Source organism: Nerophis ophidion, linkage group LG06 (assembly GCF_033978795.1).
Source record: "Nerophis ophidion isolate RoL-2023_Sa linkage group LG06, RoL_Noph_v1.0, whole genome shotgun sequence".
NCBI lineage: Eukaryota > Metazoa > Chordata > Actinopteri > Syngnathiformes > Syngnathidae > Nerophis > Nerophis ophidion.
The window spans coordinates 51,374,836-51,401,913 of NC_084616.1; the positions used below are offsets into that span (position 1 = coordinate 51,374,836).

Sequence of the window (27,078 nt, forward strand, 5' to 3'; positions counted from 1 at the left end):
TGTACTGCCCGGAATAGCCAGCAGCTGGCCGCAGACAGACGCGCCTGGCAGAGGACAAGGCACGGGAGAAGCAGGGGACAGCCAGCCCTCAAGCCCCACCAGCGACTGGGCCCCCACAGCCCCACCCCACCCCTAGAGAGCACGGCGTGGCCGGCCCCAGGCCACCCCACCAAAGTCGGCCGCCACAGGATCGCCCAGCATGGGGCCACGGGAACCACCCACCCCACCCGCAGGGACACCAACAATAGAGATGGAACAACCAGCAACTGCCCTGTCGAATCTCCCCCCCGAGGGAAGGGAAAAAAGAGCAATTTAAATCATGTTAATAAAATATATTTGAAAAATAAATAAATATATATTAAAAAGACAACTAAAAGAAGATCACAGACAAGCTGACACACAAGGTCACTACCCCAGCAGCTTGCAGCACCTCGGAATACCTCGCAGCACCAAGCTACCAAAATAGACACAGGGACTAGACCCAGCAGGCCCCAATCAAGACGGGCACCAGGAAGGGATGTAATTCCACATTCAAACTGTTCCATAGATTAACCCCACAACATTGAAACACAAAAGCTTATCCGTGTTGTGCGTACATTCTGAAATTTAAGGTTGAAATTACCCCATGAATTATAACTTCTGTACCTTTCAGTGAAAAACATTTGCACATTTTCAAGAAGAGAATTGTTTTTTGCTTTACATGTAATTTGTACTGTTGGTAGTTCCACAAGATCTTTAAATTTCAATAGTTTTGAATATAAGAACAATGTATTTGTGTCATCCCTATATCCTGCCTTATGAAGGACCTTTATTGCTTTTGTCTGCAGTGTGATGAGTGGATATAGTGTGCTTAATTAACTATTGCCCCAAACTTCTGCACAATAGTGCAAGTTAATGGCATCCATATACTGTATCTGCATGACAATGCTTTCTCTACCTAATTAATAATAAAATTTAATATTCAGCCTATTAATCATTCTGTAATTGCGTACTATTATTCTGTAATTGCGTACTGTCAATCAGAACAGGTTATGAAATAATATACCATAGCGATGGTAAAATTGTGTAGTGAACTGTAATTACCCAGTGTAGGCAGCAGAGGGCAGTACTAGTCATGCATGCAGTATTAAACCTAGTTTCAGTGGTGGCAAAGAAGAAGGTGTGCTGTGTGATTGGTATGAGAAAAGACTTGACATCCATCCATCCATCCATTTTTTACCGCTTGTCCCTTTCGGGGTCGCGGAGGGTGCCGGAGCCTATCTATCTCAGCTGCATTCAGGCGGAAGGCACAGTACACCCTGGGCAAGTCGCCACCTTATCGCAGGGCCAACACAGATAGACAGACAACATTCACACTCACATTCACACACTAGGGCCAATTTAGTGTTGCCAATCAACCTATCTCCAGGTGCATGTCTTTGGAAGTGGGAGGAAGTCGGAGTACCCGGAGGGAACCCAGGCATTCACGGGGAGAACATGCAAACTCCACAAAGAAAGATCCCAAGCCCGGGATTGAATTCAGGACCTTTGTATTGTGAGGCACATGCACTAACCCCTGTACCACCGTGTTGCCTACGACTTAACATTTGATTGTAGTTTGATTGTATTTTCAAGTTCCTGTTCTAATAAACTTTTATTTTTCTTATATGATGATTAGGATATAATGTTTCCTTGCATAACAACTTTTACGGTCTCCCAGAGAACACATGTGGTTTCTGGTTGGTCATTAAAATGTTGTGACACACACACACACTGTGCTTCCCTGTGCTACTGCAGCACGCAGAAGCTCCGCTGTGAACACCAGTTCCGCCCCCGCGCTCATCAGGCAGACCGCGCCCACTCTCCGCCGCAGCCGGTGGCAATCTACACCTGACACACCTGGCATTGATGAAGGACGGCAGTATAAAGATGATCGACGCTGACATATCGTCGTCGGAACGTAATATCTACTACCCCGCTCGTGTCACTACTGCTGTTTCCCTTTCTGGACCTAGTTTGCCTTCCCAATCCTGGACCCTGTTTTGGACTTTCAGACTCTCTCTCCTGCCTTTGACTCCCGCTTGGACCTTGGACTTCCCCTGGCTTCTTCCCCCCCTCGGATTTGGACGCTGGACATCCAACACGCACCTCAACAAACCTCACGGTATTTACATATGGTAATTCCACACATAGTCGTGCATGCAGACACATAGTAGCATACACACTCCATGTAATCATCAAGTCTTCAATAAACCTGTTGAAGTTGACATTCCGTTGCTGTGCCGTCTCCTTCCCCAGTATAAACATAACATCCATCCAGCCATCCATTTTCTACCGCTTATTCCCTTTGGGGTCACGGGGGGCGCCGGTGCCTATCTCAGCTACAATCGGGTGGAAGGCGGCGTACACCCTGGACAAGTCACCACCTTAATCCAGGGCTAACACAGATAGACAGACAACATTCAGACTCACATTCACACACTAGGGCCAATTTAGTGATGCCAATCAACCTATCCCCAGGTGCATGTCTTTGGAAGTGGGAAGAAGCCGGAGTACCCGGAGGGAACCCACGCAGTCACGGGGAGGACATGCAAACTCCACACAGAAAGATCCCGAGCCCGGGATTGAACCCTGACTACTGAGGACCTTTGTATTGTGAGGCAGACGCACTAACCCCTCTTGCACTGTGCAGCCCTAAACATAACATGAAATCTAAAAAAAAAATCTGTCCGGTGTTTTGTAAGTGTAGTGATAGTTTTGTGAGTGAGGGAGGGTGAGATGGGTGCAGGGTAGCTGATGATGATGAGGATAATTGTGAATACTTGAGATGTAAGATAAAATTGAGATACTTTTTATAAAGTAGTCAATGCGAGAGAACAAGTGGCGAACTGGAGAAAAATAAGTGTATTCCCTTTGAGTGGGATGATAAGAACGCCAGGCCTCACAAAGACCGTAATCATACATATATTGTATTACAATATTGTACAAGCAAAAATAACTTGCAATGAGCAAAAAGATCTGCCAATGGAACAAGTCAGAAATTGTCTTGGTAAGAATTCTTGAAATGTTTAATTAGCAATTAAAAGTTATCATCGGCTACACTTAGTAGTATTGTAAAGTGCTGTATCTTATGACAAATGTGTGATGCTCAAAAGTAGTATTTTTTCATCAGAATATTTTTGCCCAAAAACAAGTTAGCATGTCTTACTGAAAAAATACTATTCAAGGGACTGTGAATTGTATTAAGTTTGCTTGGATATTTGGCTAGACATTAGAGATTTGTACTTAGTGAGATTGTGAGTTTTTAACACGTAAAGAGCTACCTGTAGATAGAGAGATAGATAGATAGTACTTTATTGATTCCTTCAGGAGAGTTCCTTCAGGAAAATTAAAATTCCAGCAGCAGTGTACAGAGTTGAGATCAATTTAAATAAAAAAGTAAAAAGTAAATAATGGGGGTTTAAATGGAAACAAAATAGAAAAATATTACAAAAAGAATAAAAACAATGGGAATAACAATATAACAGTAAAATAAGAATATAACAAGACAAAGTAGGCAGTAGTGACCATGTTATGAAAAATGTATTGCACTGTTAATGTTTTGCATCCCCTGTCATCCTAATACCCCCCGTCCCCTGTCCCAGAGAGGAGTTGTACAGTCTAATGGCGTGTGGGACAAAGGAGTTCTTGAGTCTATTAGTCCTGCACTTGGGATGAAGCAGTCTAGCACTGAACAGGCTCCTCTGGCTACTGATAACGCTATGCAGAGGGTGACTGGCATCATCCAGGATGCTCACTAGTTTGTCAACAGTCCTCTTCTCTGCCACCGCCACCAGTGTGTCCAGTTTCATTCCGATTGTAGAACCGGCCCGCCTGATCAGTTTCTCAAGTCTGGAGCTGTCCTTCTTAGATGTACTGCCCCCCCAGCACACTACCATGTAGAACAGAACACTGGCAACAACAGACTGGTAGTACATCCACAGGAGTTTTCTACAAATGTTGAAGGAGTGCAGTCTCCTGAGGAAGTACAGCCTGCTCTGTCCTTTCTTGTACTGGTGGTCCGTGTTAACAGTCCAGTCCAGCTTATTGTCCACCCAAACCCCGAGGTACTTGAATGAGTCCACGGTCTGTACCTCAACTCCCTCGATCACAATAGGTTGTGACCGTGGACTTGACCTCCCAAAGTCAATGACCAGCTCCTTGGTCTTTGACGGATTGAGCTGCAAGACGTTCGTGTGGCACCAGACAACAAAGTCCCTCACCAGGTAGTAGTTGTGATCACAATCAGTAGTCGGGAAAGCTCAAATTTTACTCAAAACTCTGTCACACCTGCAGTGTGAATGCATACTTTCTAAATTCCCAGATAAAATGAAATTAGCAAAAGTTATACGGATTTATAGGAGTGGAGACACACATCAGTCAACAAACTATATATAGGTTTCCTTACTTACACACTTTTTGAAACCATTGACCAATTATTTAACATATTGGACAAAACCCTTGATTCGAAGATAAAGCTACCACACTACTTACCGCCAACATGGAAAATAAGTGTCCAGTAAGCGTGAGGGTGGGTGGGGATGTTGGTGCACAAATACCAAAATAATAGATGGCCATTGCATATCAACTTTGCGGCCATGTCTGTCCATTGCAGACCCTTCCATCTGCCACCTGAGCTAAGAGTAGCCAATGTGACTGTTGTTTATAACCGGCCTGATGCTAACATTAGCATGGTTTTCAACAACATACAGCACATATTAATTGCCAAAAAGCCCTTTCTGATGGTGTCCACGTAATCGCCGGTGGCCTGCTTAAAGACTGTGCTACCCAAATTCCACCAGCATCCTCTACCAGGGAAGAACAGACAATTGACTGTGTTTGTTTCAATGTTAAAAAGCATGCCAACATAGGTACTCCCCTCATTGTGTCATATAATGCAACCACAACAAAAACTATTCTATTCTATGTACTTTCTCTGTCTCTCTCTTTCTATGAATGTATAAATTCCCCTTTACCGCTTCACGAGAAATTCTTACAGGACTTATCACAGTCACTTAAACAAAAAAATAGTAGAAGAACAGGAAAAGGCAAAATGTGAGACAAATTTAAGACAAGACAAAAGTAAGTAGAAATATTTGGAAGAGATTTAAAAATGTTTCGGAAGAATGGTGCAAAGACTGTAAAACAGCACTGAAGTACGATGGAAACATGGCTAATCTCAACACGCACCTTTTGAGAGTATATGGAGAATGTGGGCATTCTGGACATTAAAAATACCCTATAATCTCGGTACAAGATACCAAATGGACCAATTTTACTGACACATACGTGCCAGCGCATGGTAATTAAAAAAAGAATACGCCAAAAGTATCACTCGATATTTCCAAAATTGAAAAACAATAAAAAACTTAGCTTGAACACGTGCTGTACATAACTGTATTTCTGTCATGCTTTACAAGTTTTTTACCAAATGTACAAAATTCTGCTCTAAAAGCACGCTGCACCATGACAATGGCATTTGTTTACGCAAACTTAAGCATACAAAACGCCTTCTGTTGAAGAGTCACCATTTAGAGGGGAAATAAACACGTGGTCTTCCTACAATTGAACAGCGCCAAAAGGATTACAGTACCACAACGGTGAAATTGTAACACAATCAATCAATCAATCAATGTTTACTTATATAGCCCTAAATCACTAGTGTCTCAAAGGGCTGCACAAACCACCACGACATCCTCGGTAGGCCCACATAAGGGCAAGGAAAACTCACACCCAGTGGGACATCGGTGACAATAATGACCCAGTGGGAATAAAACTCGAATAACTCCTGTATCAAATGACCATTGATTCAGTCTATTACAATGCTTTAAAACTGAATAAATGTGTCATAATTTCGGCGTATTCTTTTTTAATCACCCTGTGTAAAAATATAAACAATGACGTTAATTTGTGGAAATAGAGAAAATGCAATATGTTTTCATTGTAAGAGTGACTTTCCAAAGAGCTTTAACTGTAATGTGTTATACTATAAAATTATAAAATTATAATATAACAATATTAAGTATACATGGTTTGGTATGTTATGTCAAAAGCAACAAAAATACTTGTATGCTGGACTTTTGTGAACAGATTCTTTCCAAGATAAACAATGCCAATGAAAGTCTACTATAAACAGTGAACTGTACCACATTACATCATATTGCATCGATCCAGACCAAATACTACCGAATAGATTTGTTACATTTTAAAATGTGTAATTTCAGAATTATATTTTTCTTCATCTTTTTCGGCACATACCAAATTGTCTCATATTGGAAAGCTGCAGACCTCCTCTACACAGTATGTTAAACTTACAGTGTACAATAGTGTCTAGTCATTTATCTTTACACGACAGTGAAAATGGCCATATATCAGACATAGTTCATAGTGCTCGTTCAACTTCAATTGTAAATACTCAGTTGAACACCCCAGTAAATATGTGAACATGATTTGAATAAAATTACAGTCTGCAAAATAAATATATCTGTGGCAATGGCCAAAGAATATGAATCCAGAATGTCCTTTTAATATTACTGTGAATAAAATTTGAGTTTTATGCCAAATAACATGCAATAGCTTACCTCATAGTCAGCCTCAGGGAGGGTAATGCCAGGAAACAAATCACTGGTAATTCCATTGAAAAGTGGAATATCATGAGAAAGAAACTTGGGCTCGTTAACATCCTTTATAGACCTCAGAAGCTAGAAGTCAGGAACAAAAGACAAAACCCCATCAATGCACATATAAAAGGATTTGGGACAACAGTTTATACTAAAAGTATTGCAAGAATTTTTTCTAAATACCAATATGTCCTCATTGTCATCGGGATACTTGAGTTTGAGGTTTCCTGCAGCCACAAGTACAGCTTTAACAGCTCTCATACCATAATCATAATGGAACTGTGAGGAGAGCTGCTCTGAACAGAGCCTGTAAGTCATTGCAATCTTGACAGACAGAGGCTTGGCATTGAGGAATCCATATGAATAGAGAGAGATCTCTGCTATCAATGCATAGTTGGGGACCATCATGGTCACTGTTCGAAACAACACCTAAGGAACACAAAACAATGAAGACATCTAAGTTACATCCTCAATTTGTAACAAAATAGTCAATGCGAATTTTGTAATTGTGTAAAGACCTTGAGATTGTCCGGAAGTTCAGAACGACCTGCATAACCAGGGTTCATTGTGATGGACACAAAACAGTTGGGATTGAGTTTAAGCATGGTTCCTTCAAAGTCAAAGTATTCCAACTTCATCTCAATGGCTCGCTGAATGCACAGTACTTGCTGGGCCACGACCGACAAGACCTCCAGCTCAATACGATTGAACTCGTCAAAGCACGCCCAAGCTCCGGATGAAGCCAAACCTTTAAAAAACTGAGGGATAGCATTACAACACAAAGAGGTTTGTTTAATACAAGAATTGTAATTGGATACAAAGTATTTTTCCGTGTAATGTTACTTTGCCCATCGCAAGATAATCCAGTCCATCTGAGCAGTTGAAGACCACACATTGCACAGCTAAGGCTTTGGCTAGATCCTTGGTGGTTTCAGTTTTTCCAGTTCCAGCTGGGCCTTCGGGTGCACCACCCAAGTGGAGGTAAAAAGCACCAATCTGTGAAGAAAAAAACAGAAACATTAATAGAAATATCAAAGCATAAAACATTCTTGCAAATCCAGTCACTTTGATATTTTACCAAAGTTCTGTAACATCTGTCAGTCAGTGGGGTGATGACCAGGCGAAAGGAGTTCCCCAGATACTCGTAGGCATATTTAACATCACAGTTTATAATGCGAACTCGAACATTGTCGTTGTTCCAGTAGTAACGAAGTTGGGCAAGCCATCGGAAATCACTTTCATTGGTCACACCTGTCAAAAATGCATATAGATAATATTGTGGCAATATTTTATTTTAACAGGAATAGTTTCCTTGTTAACTAAAGCAATTTTACAGTGAATGTGTTGCTTATTGCCATGAAGTACCGTGTTCAATGAGCTCCATGACTACATCCCTGGCATGGACATCAATAGTCACCAGGGCTCCCAAAGTAATCCGTGTTTGTTTGGGCAGTTTTCCTCTCACCAAACCCACAATATCATTAAGCTGTTGCTGGAGTCCCTTATAGTAGATTTTCACACCCTGTAGAGGCCATCAATGACACACTTGGCATTTTCATTAGTACTTCCAACATAATGTGGTGTCACACTAAAGCAAAAAGATATTTGAAAGCAATCACTCAGGTAAGAGTCAGGTGAGTGAGATTCCGTACAATATTGCTGAGTTGTGGTGTTTCAAAAAGATCATGATTTAGTTTAGTTTGTCTTCTTAGCATTTATTTCATTCATGAGGTCACAAAAGGTTAAAATCTTACTTCAGCCCCCGCTCTGATGGCTTCATGCACCTCCAAGGTCCAGAATATTTGTGAAGTACATATCACCACCTGACCGGGCCACTCCTTAACCCACTGATTCCGTGAAGTTTCAGCATAAGCCTGTCAAAACAACTAGTGTGCTTATATACTCAATATAAAACCTATATAGGACCATTTTTTTGCAACTTCTGTTTATCCAGCTATCCATTTTATACCACTTATTCCCTTTGGGGTCGCGGAGGGCGCTGGTGCCTATCTCAGCTACAATCGGGCGGCAGGCAGGGTACACCCTGGACAAGTCGCCACCTCATTGCAGGGCCAACACAGATAGACAGACAACATTCACATTCACATGAACACACTAGGGCCAATTTAGTGTTGCCAAACAACCTATCCCCAGGTGCATGTCTTTTGAGGTGGGAGGAAGCCGGAGTACCCGGAGGGAACCCACGCAGTCACGGGGAGAACATGCAAACTCCACACAGAAAGATCCCGAGCCCGGGATTGAACCCAGGACTACTCAGGACCTTTGTATTGTGAAGCAGACACACTAACCCCTCTGTCACTGTGCTGCCCACTTCTGTTTATGAATTGCAGTAAAAGATGAATAATTTACATATGTAGTGTGCAAGAAAAGTTTGACTCGCAAATCCATTCTTTTGTGAAAAAGAGGGGCATATCAATATTTAAATTAAAGTGGAGAATGTGGACTTTGGAATAGTCGAAATAAACACAGGTTAATTAACTAAACACATTTTTGAAAATTAAACATGATAAAATGGCCATTCAAATGAACCCCTCTGGCATCAATGGGCTTGTGTACATTTTAGCAGGGGCTATTATTTTGACTAATACTTCTACAACAATTCCCGATCAACAATTTATTTCATAATTATTATTTTTGAAATATCACATGTAAGTGTAATTCACTTCATGAAAAATAATTTCAATTATAAATTTGCTCTGTGTACACATATACACACATAACGAACGTCCTTACATATTTTCAAAACAGCTCCGACTTGTGAATTTAGTTCAATAAATAGAAGTAATCTCACCGTTCTGGAGCGGTCCACTACATCCCTGACACTGCGAATCATCCATTCTTCCACTTGTACCAGCCACTTCTCCACTGATCCCTTAGCCTCAGCAGTAGATATGAGCTGAATCAACGCAACCCGCTCTCCTTCACTACTGTACATGGCCTGGGTAAAAACAGTGACCGTCTATCAACCAACTGTACTGCTGCATTGACACAACTGCACTATGTGAATGTCTACCTGGATATCAAGATTTGGTAGGAAGTCTAGTTTGGCAATACCCTCAAAGCACTTCCTCAGATGGGGTTGTACACGCAGTGGGTCCTTTGTCTCAGAAAGAATTTCCAGCATTTCATCATTGGAAAGAAAGAAAAACCTGGCAGCAAAGCAACAACTTTAAACGTTATAGAGAGACAAAATATAAAAATGGAATTGTCTCGTTCACCTTGGAAAAAAGAGACGCTTTTTCTCTAGATAGTCATTTAGTCCCTTCATGATGGTATCCAAGTGGCAGTTTGACTCTATTAGTTTCTCTAGTAGGCCAGGCATTGAGGTTGCTTGTAGAAGCTAGTAGGATTAGAAGACATAGGGTTTTAAACCTGTTGCCATCAATAGATGATAATTTAGAGACCGACTGCAAGGTTATGTTAAAAATCTTGACACTAACCTTTGAGTCCTTCACACAGTGCCTCATAACCTCTTTCCAGTTTTTGTCAACAATTTGGAAAAGTCTTCCTTCTTCTGGAATTTGCTGCATTATGTCCTGAGAACAGAAGATGGGCTCAAGGTAGAGCCATTGTGCTTGCACCTTCAGCCACTCATCAATGGTTTCCTGGATGCGAAGGAGACGCTCCTCCCAAACCTAAATCACAGAGCAAATCGTTATCTCTTTTGGGTAAAGCCATTCAAAATAATGTTGTAAGCTAAACCTGCATTTTCATCATTGCACAGCTAATCATAATAACAATGCCAACTTGAAACTAACCTTGATCTGATTTTCAAGGGGCTTTATGAACGGTGAGTTCCTCATTGTCTGTGTTTTCACAATTTGATCATCTAACATTGCCTGAATTTCATCCAAAGAAGTCAGGATTGAAACACCCGTGTCTCTGTATGGCTGATGTGACAGACTAACACCATCCCAGGATATAACCATGTTTTGCATGGCTTTCTCCATGGAAAATTCCTGTACAATAAATAAAATACAAACTTTATTTATTCATAATTCTTATTGAAGCTATTTTTTGTGCATTTGTTTTTACCTTACTGGCAGCAGCACTGATTGACTCAAATTCATCCACATAAGGACTCAGATTTTGTTTGAGAACTTTTCGTAGTGTAGTACCCGCATCAGGAGTCAAGTCATATCCAACTATGTCTGACATCTGCGACCAGTGGCGATCTCTGATGCCCGGATTACACAGGACTATCAATAAGGGAATATGCGTCTATTGACAATAACACATTGGATTAGAATCAGTAAATAAAAACTTGGAATCTCACTCACGTCCCATTTTTATGACTAGCCAAAATTGGATACCTTAAACTCTTTGACCTGCTCTAGTACAGTGGAGCACAAAACAACTGAAGGACTCTCTTCTTTGACTTCTTCTTCACCACGACGTCTTCGAGTCGGCTTCTTTGTTTCATGTTCACCCTTGCCCTTTCTCTGCTGGAAAAACTTAAGCATCTTGAAGATCTCTCTGAAAAACTCATCCACCTTTACTTCCATTCCCTCACCATCTAGTTCCAAGAAAGAACCATCCATCCAGCTGTTTGCAGAAAAGAGAAGAGAAGAAGAAATACATGGAATTGACTTAATCAAATCCCAAAATGCATACAACTAATATCAAACCTGCTCTCTACGCGCTGCCACTTAAGTATGAACCCAAACAACTTCTGGTATGGCTCAATATTCTGCCTAATGAGCTCAACTTGTGGGTAAGATGATTGATCCCATTCATGAAAGACTTCATCTTTGTGAATGTCTTCAATTGATTCTTCAGCCTCTTGGAGAAGGGTCTGAACTGTTTTGATGTCTGCCATATACTGTCCAAGAAAATGAACATTAAATAGTACATTACATTAGTACTAAAGTAAAAAAATACCCCAAATAACAACCAATTCAGAAATACACATTCAATATTTTAGGACACATTTGAACTCTGTTGTGAGGCGACTGTAGAAAGTATTCAAATATCTTCCAACTACTGCGATACACAACTGTTCCGGTACTGACAAAAACTAAGATTATATTATTCTTTGCCTTTACTATCTTCAAAACCTTGGCTCCATGTAAAATGCTGAATTCAAAATGTTTCCTTTCAATTGCAATGCAATAAATATTCTAGAACTAAAATGCTTTATCATTACACTAATACAGTCCTTTTCAAAAAGTGTGTGTGTGGGGGCAATGCCAGGGTGGGGGGCGCGTGTGACCTCAGGGAACATGCTTCTTTTCCCGTATATTAATATGCTGAAGCATATGTAGTACTTGGCTTCACTGTAACCACGGTGGGAGACGAGGAAAGACCGATGTGTTGTTTCTTTTAATGTTAATAAGCTTACAATGCTATGCAGTGGTATAGTTCTAACAATGTTATAGACAAATTATACTTTATAGTCATGGTGAAGAGTGGGGGCGCAAAATATTGTCTTCTTCCGGGGGGTGTAACAGAAAATATTTCAGAAGCAGTGCACTAATCAAACAATATGCCCAACACAGAGATAGTGGTTTGCAAAAGTATTCATCCACCTTGGATGTTTCAGTCTTTTATTGGTTTAATAAATTAAATAATGGTCTTTTTTTTTTTTTTACAAGTCAGTCACAAACTTTAACATCAGGGTTTTGACTTGGACGACCTAAAACATGTTGGCTCTGATTTACAAAGATCCAAATATCATGTGCGAAACACACCGTGTGCAAACAGTAACAATGTGTGTACTATTAGTGGGCGTGTTAAGTGTGATCGACAAACACCGCGTGTATATTGAAAATTGGCGCGACGTCTTTATTTAAATGATGATTTTGTGTGTGCTTTACAAGGCATCACTATGGAAACAGTCAATCATTAACTGCACCATTCATGTTGTCATGCCCCTATCCGTGGCGTTTTGCTGTGTTTTAAAACACTCTTGTTCATGTACACCATTTTATGCGCATTTTAGAAGCAGTCGGACTTGGGAAGCGCATCTACATTGAAACCATCCAAATGTTTTAATTTTTTAGCACCGTGAAGGTGCGGTCATGGTAGAAAGGCTGCACTTATGTGCTGAAAATGCAAAAAATACATAATTAAATAATACTTTTATTTAATGTAGCAGATATATTAATAAAATATATTATATTTGAAAAAACAAACACCATTAAAAAACACTAAAGGACACTAAAAAACATCAATTGCATTTGATTGAATCAGCCCCTATAGTCACACATGCTGTATAAAAGTACAAAAGAATGCTGCTGAATAGACATTGTCTAATATTTTGTATTTGCTACATGTTGATAATATGTTGACAACTTCACACACACACGTAGCACAGGGGATTGTTGTCTTTCCATTATCTGTCTCAGCAGCGGCTACACTAAACCTGCAGCCGTATTGTATGTCTAACTGCTGGTTACACCATCGTTTCAGATGTGCTAATTTAGGTGCCGCAATCACTTTATATGTTTAGTATCTCAGACTGCCTGTGCTAAATTATTATATTTGCATTTTGTCCATGCGATAAGGTGGCGACTTGTCCAGGGTGTACCCCGCTTCCACCGGAATGCATCTGAGATAGGCTCCAGCAGCGCCGCGACCCCGAATGGGACTAGTGGTAGTAAATGGATGGATGGTTGCATTTTCTCCATCCAGTATTGTGTGCATTCTGACAATAGATAGATAGATAGATAGATAGATAGATAGCTAGATAGCTAGATAGATAGATAGATAGATAGATAGATAGATAGATAGATAGATAGATAGATAGATAGATAGATAGATAGATAGATAGATAGATAGATAGTACTTTATTGATTCCTTCAGGAGAGTTCCTTCAGGAAAATTTAAAAAAGCATACATTTTGCTTATTAATGAAGACGGACGCAAAATGGATTGCACACCTTATTCTGCTTAACAAAAGCGATGCACTTTGCACACATTTAATACATCAGCCTTGCGTGTGCTATCAAGTTTGCACTGTTTTAGTACTTGCTAACCTTTAGTAAATTAAGCCCTTAGACATTAAAGCAGTTTAATGCTGTATGCATGGGGTCATTGCCTTGCTGGAAAATAGATGTTCTCCCAAGGCACAGTTCTCTTACGCGGTCAACCGATTATTATCCGAAATGTCTCCAAATTTTTCTGCCTTCATGTTCCTTTCCAACTTTACAAGTTTTCTCGGGCCTAGTGATGAGAATCATCCACACAACATGATGTTGCTTTCACCATGCTTTATAATGGAGTTGGTGTATTTGTGGTGATGTCCTGGTGTTTGTTGTTTCCAAATCATAGCACCTCATCTTATAGCCCGTAAGCAAATTACTTGTCTCATCAAGACAATTTCTCATCACTTTGACATGAAAGAAACATTTTAGTCAAAAGGTTGTATCACCGATGGAGGGGGTGAATACTTTTACAGTGCAAATGCATGTTTTAAGACTATGCAAGGAAGCAGAGATAATGCAAACTACACAGAACTATCACAAATCCTAAGCCGGATTTTTTTGCTGTAAGATATTGGAGCCCCCCACAACCTAATTTAGAATGACAAAGCTCTTCTAAAATAGAATCTGGCTACCAGTTAAAAATGCATTCAGGATCAGATTGCATTTAATTTAACAAGTGGAAAATGTACAGGTTTAATTTTTACAGACCGGTACTGGGCCGCGGCCCGGTGGTTGGGGACCACAGTTCTATGGGATTAATTGATACAACTATTTTGTTTGCATGTTCTCCCCGTGACTGTGTGGGTTCCCTCCGGGTACTGCGGCTTCCTCCCACCTCCAAAGACATGAACCTGGGGATAGGTTGATTGGCAACACTAAACTGGCCCTAGTGTGTGAATGTGAGTGTGAATGTTGTCGGTCTATCTGTGTTGGCCCTGCGATGAGATGGCGACTTGTCCAGGGTGTACCCCGCCTTCTGCCCGAGTGGAGCTGCTATAGGATCTGGCACCCCCCGGGACCCGAATAGGGACAAGCAGTAGAAAAAGGATGGGTGGATGGATTTTTACATTCTTCTGGGAGCACAAAGTATTTACCACACCTGCTGCATCATATTAAGCTCAGAGCAGTGGGGGAATTCATCAACCCTACGTTGCAGCTTCACCAGATGTACTGTTACTCTTTCTCTTTTAGCAAGCATCTCTTTCTCGCCGTTTTTCTTGGCAGTCTGAAAGACCTAAAAACAATTATCCATATCTTGAATACAAACTTGATAACAATAGATTAACATGAATGTTCAGACTGGAGCATTACCTCATCGCTGAGTTCAAAGACCTCTCCAATTTTCAATGGCCACGTAAATACAGTTGAATTGAGTTCTAGATCCTCAGGTTCAAATATGTTGACATCTAAGAGGTAGCTCAGTCTGTTGTAGGCTTTCTGTCAGATCACAACAGCAACTCATGTTGATGGTACTTTTTTGTGAGGGTAAAAACAATTACACAACATAGCGTAACAATGTAAACATTTACAACTTAGGTGAACATGTTACCATTATTCTTTCCTTTAGACGTGTAATGCCCTTTGTCTTAGTTAATTCAATGTATTCAATCATGCTGGCCATGTCATCTGTGGTCTCTGGTACTTTCAAAGCATTTTCACGGATGGTTTCAAAATCACAGCAGATCCTTTTTCCAGAGACACAAAACATTCAAATAATTTGTAAAAGAAAACCTTTTTTAAATAAATATCAAAATCCGACTCACTGTAGATTTTGCTCACTGTGTTTGATTTTCATTGTGTCAATAAGTATTTTAGCCCAGGCTTTAGATTTTTTAGCCAATCCCTGATTCAGGTCCTCGCACTCTAATTGGACCATTGCAAAGTGAGCTTTTGTTGGGAGGTTGCCAATCTTCCTTGACAAGTCACGAAATTCATCCACTTGCTGTTAAATACAGTCAGGTTACACACTAATAGTCATCACAAAGATGTGGATGGGAAAGGTTTTTAAATTTTACAGAATGTCATTTCTCACCTGAATATAGTCAGCAAATGAATGGGTTTCTTCAACAAAGGTCTCAACTCGAGTCTGCGCAGTTCCATTGATTAACCAGTTATAGTTGTTAACTAGAATACAATTAGAGTTACAAAAGCATGCACTAAAATCATTGGTTGGATAATGACATTCTTGGAGATTATGTATTAATTACCGTAATTCTGGAAATATTTGTTAGGTCCTTCCAGATGCTTTCGAACAGTTTCCTTTAAAGTAAAATCAGCCCAAGCAAGCGTGTGATCAGGGGTCTTGGCATCCACAAATGCAGATGTAGACTCTGCCAGCCATGACTGAACTGTCTGAACTTTCTGTGGATCAATTCTAGATATTTTAAAAACCATCTCTAAATACACTTTTAGGAATATGAAATAACTACTTGAAAAGAGTAGGCATAAAAATATATGTTACTTGATCTTACCTGCAATGTACTTGTGATGGCATTAAGGATTTCAAAAATATCTTCCTCAAGTTCCTGTAAGGTCGGGCATATTTCCATCTTTTCTTCATTTAATATCAGCGCCATTTGAAAGATGGGCAAAAAGTGGTAGTTGCTTGGCTCAAATGGGTAAACAAACTTCTCTACACTCCTCTCAAGAACTGCTTTCAACTAAAAATTTAGAAAAACGAACAGTGCTTAAAGTGTACTAGCAGAGAACGCAAAGAGACTATGTAAAATTTGGTCTATGAATGTTGTCATTCATTCATGTCATTGTAATCTCAGGGCTTTCAACTGATCACAGCTGGACTGTTTGGTTTGTCTTAAAATACATTTTGCCTTTCATCCTCATAGGCTTCATCAGTTCATGCTCATATACTTTTAGACTGGTCAGATCTAGTCTTAGGATGAACTTATGAGCCTGAACTGATGAAGCCCACTGGGGTATTGGCACCAGCGGCTAGACTAGATCTGACCAGTCTAAGATTACATCTTTATCTGACCAATCTAAGTCTATGAGCATGGACTGATGAAGCCTACTCGGATTAGAGGCGAAACATCTTCTAAGACAAACCAAACAGTCCAGTTACAATCAGTTGAATGCCCTGAGAATAAATAACATGAGAACAATCCAAATGAAATTAACACTAAAGAGTATTCAATAATGTATGCAACAAAACTTCACCTGGTTAGAGATTAGGGTGCATGCACAGTCAAAGAAGGCATCCAGTGATTCTTCTTTAACTGATCCCAATGTTTTTGGACTTGTTAATAAGTTGATGACTTTAGGGAACCAGGTATCCATGATGCTCTCTTCTGTCGCCTCACATTCTTCAGCCAGGTCTTTATGTAGCACCTTGCAATCAACAGGCCCCAAAGACCTGAACCAATATGATACACCAATGTGTTCAATCTTGACAGGAGACATTACCACAAGTACTTGAACATTGAAGTTCCTGTGCATTCACAACCTTTTTTTCCTACCTATATCCTGAAATATCCACCAAAACCATTGAGGAAAAGGTTGTGTAGCCAATATCCAAGACAGTTTGCATAACTGGATGCAGAATGTGCAAATGTTCCTTCATAAAGTTCCGATTTGCAATAAATATCTCGTGCCGTGTTGGGGAAAATTCAAGAATGCTGAAAAAGAGAATCATTTTACAAAAGGGACAACACACTGATGATGAATCATACGTGTCATTAAATCACTCACTCCAGTGGGAGAGATTGCTGTTTTTCTGAGGTAGTGTCATCACACTCTGGATTCTTTAAGAATGTGTTTACTTAAACAAATACATATTATGTAATCATACATAGCTGATGTACAGTTCACAAATAAAATTGTCAATACCTGTGTGCTTGACGATAACATCATGAAAATTGTCGGTGACTTCGCAGAGGAGCTCCTGCAGGAGTTTGCTTTTCTGAGTATTGTCTTTATGTTTAGGAGGGATTTTACCATCAATGGATTTCAACCACTGCTGCGGGATTGGAATTACTGGCCGGCTTTCTACACATTGCTTCAAGAATATGTAGTTCATCTGCAAGAGTGTTAAAAAAAATAAGACTTTTATATTTTTAAATGACTTTCAAAACCGTAAACTCACCCTTTGCTTCCTATCCTCACTTTGCATCTGTAAAGCAAGAAGAGAGAAATATTTCACATTATGTTGCTGCACTACATTTGAATGGATGAGCTGTAGTTATTTAGGAAATATGTCCTACGGTAGAAGGAAATTGGGGCTCTGGTGATGGGCTGCGCACAACTCTCCCCCTATCTTTGTTCCGCCTGTAAGCTTCCACTGCTTGTGACACAGCCATAGAGCTGCCACTTTGCAGGAAACCAATTGGCCTGCACAATGATCAAAGTCTGAGTACATAATGTTTTAAATATGACCTAAAACCGACTATTTAGTTGAAAACATACATTGGTAAATGCAGTCGCTGTTGTTGCACTTTCCTCCATCGTTGCTCCAGAATTTTATTGTAAGATGTTTGAGAATCCTTATTGACATGGACAAACATTTCACATTGTGGTTGTAGGTTCAAGAAGTGATTTAAGCCAGTGGTTCTCAAATGGGGGTACGCATACCCCTGGGGGTACTTGAAGGTATGCCAAGGGGTACGTGAGATTTAAAAAAAAAATCTAAAAATAGCAACAATTCAAAAATCCTTTATAAATATATGTATTGAATAAAACTTCAACAAAATATGAATGTAAGTTCATAAACTGTGAAAATAAATGCAACAATGCAATATTCAGTGTCGACAGCTAGATTTTTTGTGGACATGTTCCATAAATATTGATGTTAAAGATTTCTGTTTTTGTGAAGAAATGTTTAGAATTAAGTTCATGAATCCAAACTGATCTCTATTACAATCCCCAAAGAGGGCACTTTAAGTTGATGATTACTTCTATGTGTAGAAATCTTTATTTATAATTGAATCACTTGTTTATTTTTCAACAAGTTTTTAGTTATTTTTATCTTTTTTTCCAAATAGTTCAAGAGAGACCACTACAAATTAACAATATTTTGCACTGTTATACAAATTAATAAATCAGAAACTGATGAAATATAGTGCTGTATTTTACTTCTTTATCTCTTTTTTCAACCAAAAATGCATTGCTCTGATTAGGGGGTACTTGAATTAAAAAAATGTTCGAGGGGGTACATCACTGAAAAATGGTTGAGAACCACTGATTTAAGCCAATGCCATTTATGTCACAGTACATTTAGGACATTTCAGTAAAGAGTTTAAAATGTTTGAGTTATTAATAACATATACTAAATATACAAATGCGAACATAAAACTATACTAGGCCCACAATACCTGGTCAATACTTAATATAGTTGGCTATGTGTATGTTAGTTTTCTCTTTTCCAAGACATAAACTATTTCTATTTGAGTAGTAATACAGAAAAGTGGGTGTTTAAGTACATACAAAGAGTAAGATAGAACTTAATGAAATGCAATTATATTGTTGGCTCTTTTAACGAGAGTTAATATATATTCTTTTACAAGGGATATTCTCACCGCTCTGTCAGATCCCTCCAGTTCCATCTTCAAAATAAGATGTTAGTTTACAGACTTTGCTGTATTGAAGGTCCTGCTCTGAAAACGTTTAGAAAGCAACAGACTGCAGTGCAAGAGTGCAACAAAACATAACTAAAAACATTTTCAGCACACATTGACGACAAACTAAGAGTTAACGTCTAGTTAAAGATACGTCACTTACCTTATTGATGACGTCAACGATATAGATCTACGTTCTCCGTATGTTTGACATGTGATGAGGTCATCGTGCAGGATCCGACAACACACGTAAGACCGTTTGGTTGGCGTTTTGGGTGAGTTAGTAAGTTGGTTTGTCAGATAATTAGGTTACTTTCTCCTTGATACAACAGAAAATAGGTCACAAGTCAAAACGTGGTGGGTCGGTGGTTATGTTTCCCCAGTTCTTTGCTTGCCAGGATCGCAGTGTAATACAGTATGAGAATATAGTAAAAGGCCTCAAAGCGGTCACTGTATTCCGCAATACTTCTCTCTGACGCTAGATGGCGCGGATTTGCTGGTACGTAAACACAGTGACGGTAGTGTAATGCAGTGGAGAAGAACGTGTACGTCATTTACACAATGGCGGAGGCTGGGTGAGGAGCAGTCTGTGTGTGTGGGAAAAACAGCTCGTAATTGTTAGAGCTCGCGCTGCATCGCACCGAATTCGTGCGAGGTGCCTTAAAATGGCCCTAAACCCCGCCACCATGGAGAAAAGAGACTGGGAATATACCGACACGGGTAGTCTACACCAGGGAAGTGGCGAGCCTCGGAAGACTTCGGCCGCCACCTCGGCCCCGGCCAACCAAAATGGCGATCAGCCCGGCTGTGGAGACAGTGTAATACCCGAGCACGAAGCGCCTGAGCGGCAGACGGACACCCGTAGCTGGAGTGGTTCACCCACACTAGGCCAGAGACAAAGCGTGGAGCGGCCTCGGAAGTCCTTTCAAATCCCGAGGAAGAAAAAAGAACGCAAAGGTGGTGCCATGTTGCTGTTATTTTCAACGGAGCGGGTCCTGTCTTTCATACGCCTCCTGCATGTCGCTAACCTACTAGCTGGCTAACTGACTGAGAGTTGACAAAATGCACGCCGTTGTCGGTTGAAACATCCTGTTTTAGTCTACCACACACCTCGTCTTGTCCGATGTCAAGTTAGTGGGGCTTCTACGACGGACTGTCTCTCACCTATCCAAGTTAGCAACGGCAACGAACAGTGTTGCTGTGTGGGTTCCGGAAAGTGTCATTTTTGGACAGCTATTTTATAAAGTTTAAGTACCAATGATTGTCACACACATGCTAGATGTGGCGAAATGATTCTCTGCATTTGACCCATCACCCTTGACCACCCCCTGGGAGGTGAGGGGAGCAGTGGGCAGCAGTGGTATCACGCCCGGTAATGATTTGTGGGGATTTAACCCCCAATTCCAACCCTTAATGCTGAGTGCCAAGTAGGGAGGTAATGACTCTCCCATTTTTATAGTCTTTGGTATGACTCGGCCGGGATTTGAACTCACAAACTACCTATCTCAGGGCGGACACTCTTACCACTAGGCCACTTGATCCGGTTTGGTCACCTGTAATACCCTAGGTGTCAGACTAATTCATGCTGCTGGTGTCAAAGTGTGCACCTTACTACGCGTAATGGACATGCTTGTATATTCTCCACAATTCAACAGAATGTTCTCCTAGCACGTTGAGTCTTGTGATTGCATCTGAAACAGCTGCTCAGTAGAGTCCGTGTATTTCATAATATCAACCTTTACACATTCTCACCTAAAAAGTACCCCATGCAGATCCCTCCCTAAATATTAAAATGTAAATATACTCACAAACTGCCACAAAGCTTTCTGCCCCCTAGTGCACATGCATCACATACTTCAGGACCATGGCCATGCTTTAAATGATTGACCTACTTCCCCACTTAATCTGAATGCATTTAACTGTTCTAAATCATCAAATTGATATGGAATAACTTGTTTTGTTGCCATTTTCTGTCAAGAAGCTTGAGCCTAATGATGCACAACTGGTGTTATCTGGCCTCTTGCATGTGTTTGGATTGTCTTACACCTGTTGTAAGCACAATACCAATGGCATGCGATTTACAAATGCACAACAGCATTTTGCAAATTTAATGTCAAATCAAATCAAATGTTAATTGGATTCATCACAATACAATGTGCCTCCATGACTAAACTACTGACTAAACTACTACCAAGTGTGGATTCAGGTCGGGTGGCCTATTTCAAGTCCCAGGTAACCCTACATTATAATATTTTATAAATAGTAAACCAAGTTGTGGTAGTAGTTTGGTCAGTAGTTCTGTCGTGGATGTACACTGTGTAGTGATGAATCCAATAAACATTTGATATTGATTTGATTTGACATTAAATTTGCAAATTGCGCGCCATTGGTGTTGTGCTTACAACACCTCCAAGTCAATACTTGCATTGGTTACTGGGGCAACGCTGTACCGAGTTAATTCTAATGATTGTTTATTTTTAATTATGGATTACATATCAGTATCTTTTTGTATTGATCAATGTTTGCGTTGTGATGTGGTGAAGCTGGTTCTTTAGCTAGCCCACTATTCTGTCAACAAACCTCAACTCCCCTTTGAATATTAAGTCAAACACATTGTATTTTGCCTTTTTTACCTATTACTTCTTTAAGAATGTTTGATAACCACTTTGTACTGCAGCTTCTTCATGCTAATCCACTTGTTTTATGTCTGCATAGGCTTGTTCCAGCTTCTGCCCCCTGACAGCCGTGAGTTTGAAGAGCTCTTGAAGCTTCTCTCATCTTTTTACCTGGATGCATCATCAAGAGGAACCTTCACCTACTGCAAGGCCAGACTCATTCACAATGAGCTGCTGGAAAAAGAGGTTGGTGGTAGTTCAGGTGCACAGCATACATTTTAGATCAGATTCCACTGTTATAGTGTGGTAGGTGTTTATGCATTAAGGCTGAAGTTTGCATCCTCTCTGACAGATTTTTGATTTGTTTACAGCTTTTCCGTGTGGGTTGATGGGTATCTTGCAATTATCTTCCGAAAGGGTAAAGGAAGTTTGTTTTCTGAGAGAGCAACTACAACTCTCGTTGACTATCTATTAGCTTTTCTTTGTGTAGTAATTGTAGTAAACAATGGCGACTGAAACAACATCCACATTTTTTTTTGTAGCTGGAATAATCATTTTGAAAAAGCGGTCACTTTTATTGTACATTCATAAAGATGGGCCGTGTGACCCTTGAAGGTGTCAAAGCACAGGACGGTCAAGAAGGAAAACCCGGAAATTATGTAAAAAAAAAAAAAAAAAAGCTGACCAATCACAACTTTGTGGTCGAAGCTGTTGCGAAGCTTTAATGTTTGGGAGGTGTGTATAAGATCTGCCGCAGTCCTTGAAGGGAGAGGAGCTAGTCGGCGTCAATCATGAAAGCTACTTGACCTCAGCGCATATTTCAGCCTTTACAGTCACTATTTTGAAGGTTTGTGATGTTCAGACTTGATCTTCTCTTTTGTGTTCTAGTTTATTGAGAAGAGGCGGGAGATGAAGCAAGAAGGCCGGACAGACCAAGAACTGACAGAATCATACTGCTTCTTATTTGCAGATAAATCCAAGGTTAGTTCCTCTGCGGTTATAGTGAATGTTCTTGATGACTTGACGCAGATTTTTGCATGTCACCTTCTATGTTTTAGTGTCAGTGGATCTGCGAGAAGGGTTTATCAGTAGGACACTCCAAGATAACAACAGTAGGAAATCCAGCAGTTGGTAAGTAACATGACTACAAAGTTGCAACAAAATGCCAATAGTAGTCTTTTTAAAGCATGAGAAGGCTTCTGATGGTGAAGTAATATATTAACTGTACACAAACTGTAAAGTTGAATGTAGTTGGCTTTCCACAATGTGAATTTCATTTTGTTTGAAAATGTTTTTCCCAACCCGAATTTCTGTGTCATTATAGGTATTTATCTCTCTAAATTCTCTGATTTGTTACAAATCAACCCGTTCGAAGTTGGCTCAGTCGGAGACATAATCATTTTTAAAGTTATGAGGGTAAGACTGAATCAAGTATTTAATTTTAATACATTTGCACACATCCAGAAAATACAACCAGTCTGTTTTTTTTCTCAGGGAAAAGTAAAACACATCCATGAAAACATGCCAAATAATGCTAAGGAACCTGGGACTAAGTTTGACTGTCATTTGTCTAAAAGTGCCAATAGGGTTATATCTTTGCTGTCGTACAGAGCATTTGAGCGCACACAGGTATATTTGATCATAATCGTTATTAAAGGATTAAGATTTTGTTTTTTAAACTGGCTGTCTATTCTTTTTACAGCAATATTTTTTCGAGTTTGCTTTTGATGAAATTAAAGCACGGCCCAGGCATGTGTGCCCCTACGCTGTGTTTTCCTTTCAGTACAAAGGCAAGGACGTTGCAGCGACTTCTTTAACAACTCACAGGTAAAAACATTTATGCGGAAAATGCAGGCATTGTAACATCTCCCTTTGTGTCTGTGTGATTTTCAACATACTTTGTGTGTGTGTGCGCGTGTGTGTTTGTGTGCGCGCGTGTGTGTGTGTTTAACAGGCTTAACACCATATCCTCTGAAGGAAGTCGAGGTAAAGCAATTTCTTATTGAACCATTGGCAAATTTTCTAATATTTTTATACGTTTGTGTCCTGCTGCATATTGCAGGCATGTCCAAGTCTTTTTTTTTTAAGTTCATTTTCGTGTCAAAATATAACTTCTGCTGTTTTTATTGAAATATCGATAAAAATAAGCAAGTACTCTCTGTGTCTCTTGCCTAAACAGCGCAGTGTGTTGCAGGACGGAGAGACAATTAGGAGCACCAAAACAAACTTGTTAGTTAACTTACCATCTAGTTAGCTTACTTGTTGTCATCTCCAATCACTCTTCGAGCCACAACGTTCACGACTGTCCACTTTGCTGCTAATAATATTTAGATGAACATATATTAGACAGTGAGAAGGTATATCTTTGACGTGATGGATTGTAAACAGTGGTCGCAACACCGAAATAATCTTACTCAAGTGGGCGTTGCTACAGTATATAGTTGCAAAAATGGAAACTTTTGAGTATATTTTACATTGTATTTGAAAGATAATATTGCCAGTAAAAATATCTGCTGGAAAAAAAACTAAAAATTGTGTGCTACATTACATGGGATATGAAAATGTCAAAAAGACAGCCAAAGGAGGTTGGTAGATGACAATAAATTGAAAGGTAAAACGAATATTGTGTTGAAATGCACCCGATTGCAGGAAATGTAGTTTTGATTTTCAAACTTTTCTTTCAGGGCTTGCGTGGTAGCACTTTGTGCTGATAGAAATGTTTCTCCCTTTTCTTCATCTGTTTTTCCCCCTTTTTTTCCCTCAAAGGGTGCTCACTTCCCTGAAATTGGTGACCACAAGTTCTATCGCGTTTGTCAGCAACTGTAGCATTTATTTCTTTTCTATTTTGTACTTTGACCTATGTTTGTAATTGCAGGGCGCCGCTGCTATTCTGTGTGGAGAGGTCCATTGGTAAACAAGGGCAATGAGTTATTCCCCATCTGTTTACGATCATCGTCGCGGCCCTACCTTCCTTTCAAACTGTGAGTATAGCACTGATACAACATGACATACTGTCCTTTGATACATACACTTAATTTATTCAGATTGTTAGACGTTGTGCTGCAAATAGACTGAGTGTAAGCAAAATGTATGTGGTGTTTTGGCATCTGCATTGATTAAATTGACTCAATCTAAGAATAAAATAAAAAATATTGATATGTTTTTTGCAAGCAGATGGAAAAGCGATGATTTGGCAATAATTTTACAATATCATCTCAATTGGCATGTGATAAAAGGGGGATACATAGACATCTGATGTGTGCAATATCTTTAGACCAGTTCCACTAGCTTTACTTTTAATGCAAAATTGCACTCATTTGCTTTACTGTCAGTTTACCATGCAGTCACTACAAGTTAGGAATTATCGTCTTACAGTTTTGTCAAGAAAAGCATTTAGTGTCTGTAGTGATTTGTAAATCACAAAGCCCTCTTGCTGTAATGTATTGCACTTAATGATACACGTCTGTTCTTGGACAAATTACAGAGTTTTGTTCAATTCTAATTCAAAGACCAAGTTACATCATAACCGTAATATTTTATTCAAGATTTAGGGTAGCAATTCAGATCATGAACGCTTCACAACCAGAAGACCCAAATCTTTGATGCTGTATGTGTTTACACCTCTGTTGGTAAAAACAACTATTGTTGGATTTATTAAACAGACCTGAGAAGTTGGAGGTCAATCAGGGCATGCACCTTGAGCAGGTAAAGCGAAAGATTCCTGCAGTGCTCTTCTCTTGGGACACCTACAGTGCATCACGGGAAGGTCAGTAAGAAAGTAGAACCTCAATATCAATACGCAGTTTGTTTTGTCAAGTTGGTTGACCATTTCAATGTTCGCATTTAAAAGAAATTACACCAAGATGAATAATTCCCTCTCAGTCCAAATTGTCACCGTGAGACCTTGACTCGCTCGGAAGGAAATGTTTTAAGTCACTTTTTTTTTTCTTGCTTTGTTACAGTGATGAAATATGGGATGACATGCAGCCTTTTTGAGGTTGTGGAAGGAAAAGGAAAAAAGACCAATGGAAGTCTGGTTGGACTGATTAACAAACTTGAGAAAGACAGACTGGTTAGTCACTGTTATATACCTCTCACATACTCTAAATCACAATAGGATACATTTTACATCTTTGTTGGTCAACATGATATTTATGAACATTTGAGAGAATTAAGGTACTTAATATAGTCTAAAACAGGGATTCTCAAACTGTGGTACGCAGGCTCTATCTATTGGTATGCCAAAGAATCAATTAAGTAATTCATGTTTTATTTTCTTATATTCAAACAGTGTTACTGTGCAAACTGTGTGTAATGATACAATGGCCAAAAACTATTAAATACACTTCTTAAATAAGACCTCTGCTTTGTTTTTTAATAAATAATTTGGCCTACTATGCTACTGTATTTTAAAGTTGGTCATTATGGTGGCACTTGGGAGAGCCAAGAGTTTTTTGCAGTTGTACTTGTTGGAAAAAAATCTTCTACTGGATGACCAGTTTGTGTTTATAGAGAATATTTTATTGAACAGTGTGGAAAATCTTTGTCTAATAATTATGCAAAAAAAGAAGCACACCTCTGAAAATAAGTAAAAATGTAAATGTCCGACAATGTAAGGGAATGGCTCACTCAGGATGATATGATACATACTGATTGATGTTTGTGACTGCATTGTTAACTCCTTTTATGTAGGTGCTGGTGAAGTGCCTGTTTGATCGAGGCTTTCTCTTCCTGTTGTCCTCAGCACAGATGGTGGAGTCCAAAGGTACCAACAATCCTTTCTATTGCCATTATTTCATAATTCCCTATTGTGTCAGTTCAACTCCTACTTTTTACTTTGAGTACAAAATACCCTTATAAAAAGCTTCCATTTATTTTGTAGAAAGGCGGGGGCGGGTTGAAAAGAGCCTGCAAGCAATATTCCTCTTTCACGAGTCAAGGGCAGTAATGAAGTATTGTGAGTATTTTATTATCCTTATTTTACAAAGGCATCAGATTAACGCTTTGGCAAACTGATTGATAACATCTGGGTGATGAATATCATATCTTACCTCAATAATACATGATTTTGTTGAGTCATGTAGTAAGATCTGTCCTCATTATATAGTGTCTGAATAGACTGATAATTGTCTTTTTAGCGTTAATTAAACTTTATGGAATGAAGCCTAATGTAATTTTGCATTTTGTGTCTTTTATGTCAGCTTCACGACTGCCTGAACCAGAGCCATTGATAAACGAGCCACAAACAATAATAGAATCTTTGGAACGATTCATCCCTGCCTTGCATTACGCCTTTTTCACATTGCGACCC

At 39.6% G+C, this 27,078-nt stretch overlaps 2 protein-coding genes across 2 annotated transcripts in view; one reads left to right on the forward strand and one right to left on the reverse strand.

Moving 5' to 3' along the window:
* The window catches only part of LOC133554899 (dynein axonemal heavy chain 12-like), a 55,934-nt gene extending 35,580 nt beyond the window's left edge, over window positions 1–20,354 (reverse strand). The window contains exons 1-31 of the mRNA XM_061904165.1: window positions 19,316–20,354; window positions 19,114–19,191; window positions 18,005–18,081; window positions 17,803–17,929; window positions 17,685–17,711; window positions 17,429–17,618; window positions 17,291–17,360; window positions 17,059–17,217; window positions 16,760–16,955; window positions 16,057–16,245; window positions 15,793–15,946; window positions 15,618–15,709; window positions 15,349–15,527; window positions 15,135–15,270; window positions 14,897–15,022; window positions 14,685–14,819; window positions 11,288–11,481; window positions 10,973–11,204; window positions 10,695–10,880; window positions 10,418–10,618; window positions 10,100–10,294; window positions 9,878–9,999; window positions 9,673–9,808; window positions 9,451–9,597; window positions 8,393–8,512; window positions 8,004–8,160; window positions 7,717–7,889; window positions 7,482–7,634; window positions 7,157–7,396; window positions 6,822–7,067; window positions 6,600–6,719 (exon numbers count right to left, since the gene is read on the reverse strand). Of these exons, the coding sequence (XP_061760149.1) occupies window positions 6,600–6,719; window positions 6,822–7,067; window positions 7,157–7,396; window positions 7,482–7,634; window positions 7,717–7,889; window positions 8,004–8,160; window positions 8,393–8,512; window positions 9,451–9,597; window positions 9,673–9,808; window positions 9,878–9,999; window positions 10,100–10,294; window positions 10,418–10,618; window positions 10,695–10,880; window positions 10,973–11,204; window positions 11,288–11,481; window positions 14,685–14,819; window positions 14,897–15,022; window positions 15,135–15,270; window positions 15,349–15,527; window positions 15,618–15,709; window positions 15,793–15,946; window positions 16,057–16,245; window positions 16,760–16,955; window positions 17,059–17,217; window positions 17,291–17,360; window positions 17,429–17,618; window positions 17,685–17,711; window positions 17,803–17,929; window positions 18,005–18,081; window positions 19,114–19,140 (4,506 nt within the window). The 5' untranslated portion in view covers window positions 19,141–19,191; window positions 19,316–20,354. The remainder of the gene's footprint in view (window positions 1–6,599; window positions 6,720–6,821; window positions 7,068–7,156; window positions 7,397–7,481; window positions 7,635–7,716; window positions 7,890–8,003; window positions 8,161–8,392; window positions 8,513–9,450; window positions 9,598–9,672; window positions 9,809–9,877; window positions 10,000–10,099; window positions 10,295–10,417; window positions 10,619–10,694; window positions 10,881–10,972; window positions 11,205–11,287; window positions 11,482–14,684; window positions 14,820–14,896; window positions 15,023–15,134; window positions 15,271–15,348; window positions 15,528–15,617; window positions 15,710–15,792; window positions 15,947–16,056; window positions 16,246–16,759; window positions 16,956–17,058; window positions 17,218–17,290; window positions 17,361–17,428; window positions 17,619–17,684; window positions 17,712–17,802; window positions 17,930–18,004; window positions 18,082–19,113; window positions 19,192–19,315) is intronic.
* Window positions 19,688–27,078, forward strand: part of tasorb (transcription activation suppressor b) — a 15,674-nt gene continuing 8,283 nt past the window's right edge. Inside the window, exons 1-14 of the mRNA XM_061904167.1 lie at window positions 19,688–20,109; window positions 21,868–22,013; window positions 22,656–22,748; window positions 22,826–22,898; window positions 23,092–23,183; window positions 23,262–23,396; window positions 23,470–23,594; window positions 23,722–23,753; window positions 24,643–24,748; window positions 25,430–25,533; window positions 25,730–25,839; window positions 26,460–26,532; window positions 26,650–26,724; window positions 26,969–27,078. The exon at window positions 26,969–27,078 is cut by the window's right edge and continues 685 nt beyond it. Of these exons, the coding sequence (XP_061760151.1) occupies window positions 19,818–20,109; window positions 21,868–22,013; window positions 22,656–22,748; window positions 22,826–22,898; window positions 23,092–23,183; window positions 23,262–23,396; window positions 23,470–23,594; window positions 23,722–23,753; window positions 24,643–24,748; window positions 25,430–25,533; window positions 25,730–25,839; window positions 26,460–26,532; window positions 26,650–26,724; window positions 26,969–27,078 (1,566 nt within the window). The 5' untranslated portion in view covers window positions 19,688–19,817. The remainder of the gene's footprint in view (window positions 20,110–21,867; window positions 22,014–22,655; window positions 22,749–22,825; window positions 22,899–23,091; window positions 23,184–23,261; window positions 23,397–23,469; window positions 23,595–23,721; window positions 23,754–24,642; window positions 24,749–25,429; window positions 25,534–25,729; window positions 25,840–26,459; window positions 26,533–26,649; window positions 26,725–26,968) is intronic.